Raw genomic sequence first — 11,096 nt, forward strand, 5'->3', positions numbered from 1 at the left:
GGATTGAAAAGATACAACTCCGCTCAATGCGGCTATTTCTTTCCATATAAAATAACAACTACATGGAATAGACTTCCAGTGGATGTAGTAAACAGTAACACGGTTAACGAGTTCAAGAATAAGTTAGACAAAATCATAAAAACACTCTTAAACGTTTAAACTAGATCGTTCTACCCAAAAGCAAATGGAGTCTCCGCGGATGGACTCTCTCTCTCTCTCTCTCTCTCTCTCTCTCTCTCTCTCTCTCTCTCTCTCTCTCTCTCTCTCTCTCTCTCTCTCTCTCTCTCCTCTCTCTCTCTCTCCTCCTCTCTCTCTCTCATTTCAGTTATTTAAATATCTTGTTAGCAAACTTGATACTTTCATTGGTGGGTCTCCCGCTGAAGTTGTGCTTAGGTCAGAACTGTATGATTTTGGCGTCCCTTCAACGTTGTCAATAACAACTTTGCAATATTCTTAGCCCAGAGTAAAGCTATAACACAACCAGAGGGGCACTCAGTAGAGCGCAGACCTCCGCTGCAGCAGCTTATTTCTCGACCTTTTGCTCGACCTTGATAAGCTGAAATTTGAACATTCTACAATGGTAGTTAGAAAAACTCTTCAAAACAATTCACCAAATTTATTATAAACATTTCAGAAATTTAAAAATGCTATAAATGGTCTATTCCGAATGCTTGAAGGTGGTTATATCTAGGGGTAATTTCCAAACTACTTTCAGCTTTTCCAACCTCACCTGTATAAACAACAAAAAGGAATATATCAAAATATAATAAAAGAAAGGAAATTATATAAATTCAATTTGAACAAAGTATATGAATAAATCGTAAATTGCATATATGATCTATATAAACCTAATAAGCCATTACCGATAATGTTGGAAGTGCTCGCCAATGTAAGAAACAGGGAATTTATCCTCGGACTAAGCCACTTCAATTAAACATATGGATAAATGATATCCTGAAAAATGAAATTCATTCCGACATCAAACACTGTCCTGAAGCTATACATATAAGCAATATAATTTTATATAATGTATTCACTATAACATTCACCCTTCGAATTAAATCTAATATAAAGTCTTACCAATAATATAAATAAGAAAGATGAACGCAGGATGATAACCCAGGACGACCTAGCTTCACCAATTATACCTAAGCGAAAGTATTGTAAAAGTATCAAAATTAGTTTAATAGTACACAATATATATATATATCTATCAGAGAGGAAGGAATTTATTTTAATATTGGTGCTTTGAAGGCTTAAGGCAACGGATAATGATTACCATTAAACATTACGAAACCCCTAACAATGCTTGGTTCTCACCTTTATCCATGCAAGCTATGAGACTAGTCGAATGCCCTCGAAGTTTAAAGTTTCATGCCGAAGGAAGCTCAGAGTCCAAATTAAGGGAAGTTAGTTCATGTTGAATAACTTCGTCAATGCGGAAACACTTAAATCTCTCAACCCAAACATGGTACAGTAAAATAGCAGCACAGCACAAATTCAATGATAAAAATCTTGTAGCACGAATCTAGCAGCTCAAATCTTCGTGCCCAACTACTGCCAGTGAAGATATGGACGGTATGGTTTGCTAGGCCACACTGACTTGGGTATATCCATGAACCTCCCAAGTAAAGAGAAAATGGCGTGATTAGCAGGCTTGTTAGCTAATTACTTAGCTCGTAGTAAGCAAGCAGGACTTAGATGGTACCAAGCATATAAATGTAATTTAACTAGTTATTTTAATAGTTTAAGAGAAAAGTCCTCCTTACTTCAATAAATACATATATAAATATACTAATAAACAAACGTAAGAAATACTAATTTCCGTTTAGTCCACGGAAGAGGATGAAGATTTTTCAAAGGTAAAAAATCTTCATCGCTGTAAATGAACATATGAAATTAGAGCAACATTTTTCTTGTTCTTTCCTCACTTACCGTAGCAGCTTTTCTTTTAGGCCGCGAGGAAATTTTCTTTCTATCAGCACCAGGAACATTCTTATTATCAGTATTACAAACTACATCATCAGTAGTATTAATCTCAAGGAAAGGAATTATTTGACTTGCATGTAACTTACTAATCTTTCTAGTTTTCCCTTTCAGTACAGTTACTTGTGTCACCTCTCCCAAATCATTACTTACAACTTCGCGAACTAATCCTAGGGGATAATTACTCCTTTTAGTATGTTCCTCCTTCACAAGAACTACATCTCCTGGCTTTATCAATGCATGATTAACCGGACGATACCTGTCCTTTCGGTCAATAGCTTGATATAATAAATTACCTAAAAACTCATTATGATAAATATTATTAAGATTTTCTTTAACCTTGCACAACCCCTGGTAACTCCTCTCTATGTCTCTGGAATCAAAATCTGGATCTTGTGGAATGCTCTGCAATTCAGGAATCAAATTTAAAGAAGACAGCTCATACCCTCTGATCAAATGTTCAGGGGTGATTGGTTCAGGAAGAGAATCTTTACTATCATTTCTAACAACTTCCTTAAAAGCTATGGGACGTCTATTAGCGAGATGGATCACATTACATACTAAAAATTCAAAATCCGAATAGGATAAAATGTTATTCTTTATTGCTCCAAAAATTAACCTTTTTACCATTTTAACGCACACCTCAACCATAGATCCCAACTGACTAGCACCTTTGGAATATTGTTGAAAGGAAAGAGGGGCAACATTATTTTCTTCAAAATAAAGTAAAGTTTCTGGATCCCTGATAAACGATGTAATAATATTAGCTCCGGCTACAAGCTGCGATCTCTGATCACTAATGCACAACTGAGGGATCCCATACTCCAAACAATGCATCTGAAAAGCTCTTAAAAATTCACTTACATTTAAACTTTTAACTATCTTCATATTAATTGCTCTAGACCAAGTACAAGTCAAACATAATAACCATACTTTATGTGTCCCAGCACTAACTTTAACTGAAAATGGACCAAGATAATCTATAAATATATTGGCAAAAGGTACATTAGGTGGATTACAACGGAAATCTCTATAGGAATTCTGATTAAGTTTAATGCTACGACTATTGAACCGACGGCAATGAACACACTGCTTCAAAGCTTTCTTAACAGTAGAAAAATGTTTGGGTATGAAATAATTTCTTCTTAATTCGGTCAATACGGCATAACTACCAGAATGAAGTAATTTATCATGAGCATTCATTATAATAAGTCTTGTGAGATAACTATCATTAGGCAGTAGAATGGGAAACTTGTTATCTTTGTTTAAATACCACTTCTTAAATTTACTTCTTACTCTAAGCAAACCTTGCTCATCAAAAAATATGTTAAACTTTGTCACATTAGAAGGAATGTCTTTAATAGGCACATTAACTTGACTGAAATATTCAAAAACTTCAGAAAAATATTTCTTCTGCTCAAAAGATATCAATAAATTAAGGGCTTGAACAAAGTAGGGAGTACTAAAATCGTCATTATCACACTTCAACCCTGCTCTAACTTTCCATTTCTGGACACACATCAAAACTCTCCGATATACTAGCACTAGTCTCCTAAAACTGGAAAACCTGTTAATATCAATGAGAGGCTCCGCACTGGACAAAAGCACAGAAAGACCATGGGAACAATTGCTCTCTTCACCAATTTCAAATGCTGGTATTGTGACTGATAGCTCTGGAATATTGGCTTCATCCAAACTAGGTCCTGAAAAATAATTTGAATTCATGAGCTGATTATACGACACACATCTTGTCACCAAATCTGCAGGATTTGCCTTACCAGAAACAAATTTAAAAGTGACAGGAAACATTTCACACTTTCTCTGAATATTATGAATCCTGTTGCGAACAAATGTTGTGTGTTTATTCATTTTATCTAGTTTAGATGAAGATGCATTAAGCCAATGTAAAGCACAAATGAAATCTGTATATAAAGTTATATTCACAATCTGTAGAGGCTTCATGCAATGTGACCCAGATAAGTCATTGAAAATTTCCATAGCACATTCTACTCCTAAACTTATTGCATTTAACTCAAGGGCTGGTATCGACTTGCCATCTAGCTGTTTATTAACTAGCCTATTTTTGGCATGAACGAAGCTAAGCTTATTAGACTCATTATGAAGCAAATAAAGGACACATCCATATATATCACGACTGGCATCTGTAAACACTAAAATACTATATTCACCATTACGAGGACCAACAGATCTAGAAATACGTAAAGGTGCTGCTCTGTTACACTGCTTTGAAATATTTTGCCATTCCTTCTGCAACTCCTGAGATAGTATTTGATCCCATCCAAGTTTCTTTCGACACTGTAATTTATGCATAAATAATCTACACCTGTTAAATAATGGCATATTAAATCCAAAGATATCGAACTGGGAAGCAATAGTTTGCAATATGGACCTTTTAGTCTTAGCTTCAGCATTTAGATTAATGGGCTTTGTAAATATCTCATCAGAGTACCTATCCCATGTTAGACCGAACAGTTTATTTATTTCAGGAGTGACTACTCTATTCTCTGCATCAATTACATCCTGTAAATCCCTATCATTAGTGACAATCTGTTGAACCTTAAAATTGTATGGCTCAAAAATACATGGAATCTGTTTATAAGCCCAATGTAAACTCTCTGAATCATTGAAAGTGACAGCTCCATTATCCATATATATAAGTGAATATATTGAATGCTTCAATTCAGACAACATTGACTGGTCAGATGCTTGTGCAGCTAATATGTAATACAGAGATATCATAAGTAAAAATGGGCTGCATCTTAATCCAAACGGAAGCCTAACATTCTTAAATGCAACCAAGGAAAAATCTCCCTTACTAACATTCTTGTACCAATAAAACAGTAATCTAGCTTGGTCAGCTTCACTTAAAGCAAGCATATTAAACGCCTTCTGCAAATCAAAAACTAACAAATAATTATCAAACCGTAAATTAAGGAAAGATGATAATTTCTGATTCAAAATAGGTCCTGAAAACATACACTGGTTATGTGATAAAGATGTGCTTTTAGAAGATTCCTTGAGATTAGACAAAAACACTACCCTACATTTAGTCGACTCTGTCTAGCTTAAAAATAGGCATATGAGGCAAAAAAGAGAAGTAGGGATGTTCAGCCTTGTAAACCTCTAAATCATATATTGGCTCAATGATACCCAACTTAATCTGCTCTTTAAAAGTTTGATCAACTAATTGTAAATGACCTTCATTCTTCCTGAGCTTCTTAAGGTTTGACCTAAGTATGAGCTTAGATAACACTTCATTTTTAGAAAGTAAATGAGACACTTTGGTATTCCATGACAAAGGAACTTCTATCCTTCCGTCAGATCTTCTACTAATCTGTTTTAAAGTAAATTCAGTTAACTTTTCGTCAAGGTCTGTATTAGTTTCACAATAATTCGTTTGATCATAATTCAAGAAATATTTGCACTCAGATTCGAGAATTTGATCAGTGGCACGCTGCAATTGTCCCTCCAAAATATCACCCTTATCATTAAGGACTGAAAAAAATGTATTAGTAGTAAACCCTGATAGGCAATTCTCTTCCAAAATATCAACATTATTGCTAAGAAAAAATGAATTGCTATAAACATGGATATTAGAACAATTAGCTTCCTTACTTACTGATAAACAAGCTCCCAATCCCCCATCTGTACCTCTGAAATTGGCAAGCAAAGCTTCAATATTACCAGTGAGCATTATTCCTACCTTAGATTCAATGTACACAGAGGGACTCGCATTACCAATCACTATCTCGTTTCCCGTTAAGCAACTGAAAGAATCTGTGCCCAGCAAAAGATGCACATTATCAATTTTCCTCAAATTACTATTCAACAATTTATCAGCAAGAACTAACCCTTTACTGTGCACAGCTTCAACAAGTTCACCAAGAAAGGGTAACTCCAAATTAATGCTTATCTCCGGAACCACAATTGCCAAAATATGCTCCACTGAATCTCCAATCCTAAGAGGCATCTTAATAACTTTAGTACAGTACCTTTTACTCTCATTAAAACCCTTGACAGTGAGCTCAATGTTTGAGTGAACAATTTTAAACTTACATGAATTTGCTAATCTAGCAGACACAAATGTACTCTGAGAACCGCTGTCCTTCAAACCCCTATAGACACTATCATTGCCCTCAAGAGAAAAAGTAAATGTGGGCAATATGGAATTCGTCGAGTACTGGTGTGTTACAGCAACTCCACTGCTAGCCTCCTGTTTGGCATTAGAATTAAGTTTATTAGTCCGAGATGATCCATCCCTTGCAGATTCTGACACACAAAGGTAACTCATGTGATAACCATTACAATTTATGCAACGCTTTTTAAACCTAAACCTACACTCGCTAGACATATGGTTTAACATTCCACATTTTACACAACCTCCGAAAGACTCAATTATGTGAACTTTTTCTGCAGGAGTAGAGAATTTCTGACATTTATTAACATAATGATTAGTTTCCTTACTATCACTTCTACTACAAAGGAGACAGTTTGGTACAGAAGATTTACTTTACATTACTTTAGTTTTAATGGCCAAACTATCAGTACTGTCTTTAACAGGAGTATTTCTGAACTTATTTCTAAACTTAATCTCTTGAGGAGTTTTACCTTTAGTACTTTCGTACCTCTCACTAGCATTAAAAAAATTATCGAGAATATCATCCAAAGAGGGGTGAGTTTTCGTGGTGATTTGAACCAAGTGACTCTTGAAATTATCATTAATTCCACGCCAAGCAAAAAACCTTGTAAACTCATTAGCATCAATTTTTAACGTCCTAACAGCCTCACAAATAGTTCTCAGATTTGAGATAAATATGAAAGGATCATCCTTCTCTCCAAGCTTAAGATTCAACAATTTCTGTATGGTAGAATTTATTCTAGCTTCTTTAGAAGCAAAAGCTGAAACTAACAACTCCTTGGCATCTTTATAAGATTGCTTGTCAGCTTCTAAGCTATACAACAAATACTTAGCCCTACCATCTATTTGCTGTTTTAGTAAAAGCAACAAATCCCTATCTGGATAACTAAATGCACTGGTTGTGTTTTCAAACTCGGTTATGAACCTTAAAAAATCTTCCCCTTCTCTACTACTAAATTTTGGAAGAGGAGCTGTGGGCTGCTTAAGCAAGCTTCTAGCAGTATCAGTTACATTAGAACAAGGATTTGCAGAAACATCCAGCAAGGGCAATAACCTTTCTATTTTATCCAAATAATCTTGACATGAATTTAATTCAGTTTCTAAATCAGCCTCAACTACAGTTTCTCTATCAAAAAATTTCTCGGCTAGAATCTTACTATCGAGATCAGACAACTTTTCCTTATAATGTAAGAGAATAGCTCTCTCAGACAAACGCTCAGAAGGATTAAAGGAATCATAATTATTAACATTATTAAAACATTCAGTGACCTTTTTCCTAATAGTCTTCCGCTGACCTACAAATACCTGTAACTTATTCATAATTAACAAAATATAACGAGCTAGAAAAGAAAATTGATTATTGGACTCTGAGCAACCCTCAAACACAAGAATTTTACTCCGGCAAATTCAGCTGTCTCCATCAAAGCCCCACGTTGGGCGCCATAAGCTGAAATTTGAACATTCTACAATGGTAGTTAGAAAAACTCTTCAAAACAATTCACCAAATTTATTATAAACATTTCAGAAATTTAAAAATGCTATAAATGGTCTATTCCGAATGCTTGAAGGTGGTTATATCTAGGGGTAATTTCCAAACTACTTTCAGCTTTTCCAACCTCACCTGTATAAACAACAAAAAGGAATATATCAAAATATAATAAAAGAAAGGAAATTATATAAATTCAATTTGAACAAAGTATATGAATAAATCGTAAATTGCATATATGATCTATATAAACCTAATAAGCCATTACCGATAATGTTGGAAGTGCTCGCCAATGTAAGAAACAGGGAATTTATCCTCGGACTAAGCCACTTCAATTAAACATATGGATAAATGATATCCTGAAAAATGAAATTCATTCCGACATCAAACACTGTCCTGAAGCTATACATATAAGCAATATAATTTTATATAATGTATTCACTATAACATTCACCCTTCGAATTAAATCTAATATAAAGTCTTACCAATAATATAAATAAGAAAGATGAACGCAGGATGATAACCCAGGACGACCTAGCTTCACCAATTATACCTAAGCGAAAGTATTGTAAAAGTATCAAAATTAGTTTAATAGTACACAACATATATATATATCTATCAGAGAGGAAGGAATTTATTTTAATATTGGTGCTTTGAAGGCTTAAGGCAACGGATAATGATTACCATTAAACATTACGAAACCCCTAACAATGCTTGGTTCTCACCTTTATCCATGCAAGCTATGAGACTAGTCGAATGCCCTCGAAGTTTAAAGTTTCATGCCGAAGGAAGCTCAGAGTCCAAATTAAGGGAAGTTAGTTCATGTTGAATAACTTCGTCAATGCGGAAACACTTAAATCTCTCAACCCAAACATGGTACGGTAAAATAGCAGCACAGCACAAATTCAATGATAAAAATCTTGTAGCACGAATCTAGCAGCTCAAATCTTCGTGCCCAACTACTGCCAGTGAAGATATGGACGGTATGGTTTGCTAGGCCACACTGACTTGGGTATATCCATGAACCTCCCAAGTAAAGAGAAAATGGCGTGATTAGCAGGCTTGTTAGCTAATTACTTAGCTCGTAGTAAGCAAGCAGGACTTAGATGGTACCAAGCATATAAATGTAATTTAACTAGTTATTTTAATAGTTTAAGAGAAAAGTCCTCCTTACTTCAATAAATACATATATAAATATACTAATAAACAAACGTAAGAAATACTAATTTCCGTTTACTTGACCTTAGCCTTTGATTTTAACACTATTCATTGGCATGAATTTTCATACACTGAAATATGAACCAAGTTTGAAGTCTGTAACAACGATGTCCAAATTTATGGCTGATAACTTGAATTGGACATTTTGCTTGACTGTGACCTTTGAGTTTGACCTACCAAAATTTAATCATTTCCAGCTTTTTACATAACAGTTAATCCCTGTAAGTTTCATTACTCAACGATTAAAATTGTGTCCAGAGGGGTGTTCATAATTAAACACACACACAAACAAATTACACACTCACACACAGAGGTGGTAAAACATAACCTCCTTCCAACTTCGTAGGCAGAGGTAATAAAATGAAATATACTATGTCAGCAGCGGGGAGTTCCATAGTCTGTAAAATTACAAGATTTTTAAATATTCCTAAATTCAAGGCCATATTTTTACAAGGGCACTTCAGTCCTTCGACAAAGCCAACCCAGCGCAGGTTCTCACTTGGTCCTGTCTTTGCGTAGAAGTAGATTAAAAATACCCTTTTTACTTCCACCAACGAAGGTGGGAGAAGGTTATGTTTTCGCCCCCGTTTGTCTGTTTGTGAACGACTTCCTGGCCAGAATTTTACTCATAGACTAGTGAAACTTTCAGGGAATAATTGTTATGTTGAGACGTGGAAGTGATTCCATTTTGGAAAGTCCTAGGTCAAAAGGTCAAGGTCGAGCAAAAGGTCTACAGAAATAAGCTACCTTGGCGGAGGCCTGCACTTGAGTGTTTTTGTAGTTTCATTCGGTTTTGATTGGTACCCACCTTGACGGCATTCTCTCTCTCTCTCTCTCTCTCTCTCTCTCTCTCTCTCTCTCTCATTATTATTTGAAGGTAGTAATCATATCATTATTTGAAACATATGGAGGTGTATAGGATCAGTAGATTGTATTCACAGAAACATATTAGTTGTAAGTTTAGATTAATTTAAGTCGTCCTTATGTTAGTTCATGCAATTAAACAAGTGTTTAGTGGAATAAGAGGCTTAGATTAGATACTTAGGGACTCTATGCCAACAAGATATTAAAATTCAGTTTAAAGTGAAGCAGGAAATTGCCGTGAAAAAAACATTAGACAAAACAAGGTGTTTTTTAACATTTTCTTTTTTCAGAAAATATTCTTGTGAATTCTTTCATTGAAATTATTTGTTTCGTATCAAATTGCAATATTATTTCTTCATATTCCATTAGCAGACAGGTGTAAACGCCTCACTTGTTAATTATTGGCTAAACTTACCGCAAGTGGGTGGTGGTGTCCTTCGTCTTTTTTCGACTAGTCGAACAAAATGGTTTTCTGCATATTTGTTCTTCGTTAAGAAGTCGGCCTGGGAGGAGGTTATATTTCGCCCCTGTTTGTGTGTGTGTGTGTGTGTGAGTGTTTATGAACCATTTCCTGACCACAATTATACTCATTGAGTAGTGAAACTTTCAGGGATTAATTTACATGTCAAGACGTGGAAGTGATTTCCATTTTTTAAGTCGTAGGTCAAAAGTCAGGGTCAAGGTTGAGCAAAAGATCGAGAAATAAGCTGCCGTGGCGGACGTCTGCGCTCTACTGAGTTCCTCTCTAGTTTTTAAATAAGTTTTTAAACACACTTAACAGTTCGTTTAGTTTAAAAGTAAAAGTTGAATTCGTTTAGCACGAATTAATTTTGTTACTAATGTTTCATGTGGAAATATCCTGCGACAATATCATTTTGATGAAATAATAGTGGTTATTAAAAGTATCTACGTGGCTGCACGAGCCTTCAATATTGTCTTTCAATATTTTGTGACCTAAGCAATTTGGATCGAAGGCGTAACTTTAACTTTGTGTGTACTTTAATTCCTCCTTAACCTATTATATTTTTTTGTCATTTTGTGGTCGAGGTAAATGGTAGCGTTTATAAGAATGTTTCCAATACTATATAAAGATATTTTCTATGTAAGGAAATTTGTTGTTTTAATTGATCTACAACTAGGGGCACTCAGTAGAGCGCAGACCTCCGGCCGGCAGGTTATTACTCGACCTTTTGCTGGACATTGACCTTGACCTTTAACCTTAACATTTATTAATTGCCGTGGATTTTCATACACTCAAATATGAACCAGTTTTGGTGCCTCTGTGACAACGATATCCAAACTTGTGGCTGATTACGTGAATTGAACATTTTGCTTGACCTTGAGCTTTGACCTTGACCTACCAAAATCTAATCGTTCCCAGCC

At 35.1% G+C, this 11,096-nt stretch overlaps 1 protein-coding gene across 3 annotated transcripts; it reads right to left on the reverse strand.

The window, feature by feature from the left end:
- Positions 1 to 4,733: 4,733 nt before the first annotated feature.
- On the reverse strand, positions 4,734 to 8,857 carry LOC137620765 (uncharacterized). 3 transcript variants are annotated; one of them, XM_068351175.1, is made up of 4 exons: positions 8,357 to 8,857; positions 8,117 to 8,184; positions 7,900 to 7,990; positions 4,734 to 7,766 (listed from the first exon to the last, which is right to left on the reverse strand). In XM_068351175.1, the coding sequence occupies exon 4, from the start codon at positions 6,368 to 6,370 to the stop codon at positions 5,054 to 5,056; it is 1,317 nt and encodes a 438-aa protein (XP_068207276.1). In that variant the 5' UTR covers positions 6,371 to 7,766; positions 7,900 to 7,990; positions 8,117 to 8,184; positions 8,357 to 8,857; the 3' UTR covers positions 4,734 to 5,053. The 3 variants fall into 2 exon arrangements, with proteins under 3 accessions (XP_068207276.1, XP_068207275.1, XP_068207277.1); XM_068351174.1 differs by having other exon boundaries at positions 4,734 to 7,990.
- Positions 8,858 to 11,096: the final 2,239 nt, after the last annotated feature.

This window comes from Palaemon carinicauda, chromosome 27 (genome assembly GCF_036898095.1).
Source record: "Palaemon carinicauda isolate YSFRI2023 chromosome 27, ASM3689809v2, whole genome shotgun sequence".
Taxonomy (NCBI): Eukaryota; Metazoa; Arthropoda; class Malacostraca; order Decapoda; family Palaemonidae; genus Palaemon; species Palaemon carinicauda.

Bases quoted from the DNA above. Each gene is read 5' to 3' on its own strand.
- LOC137620765 (XM_068351175.1), bottom strand. From the start codon at position 6,370: ATGTTAAACCATATGTCTAGCGAGTGTAGGTTTAGGTTTAAAAAGCGT.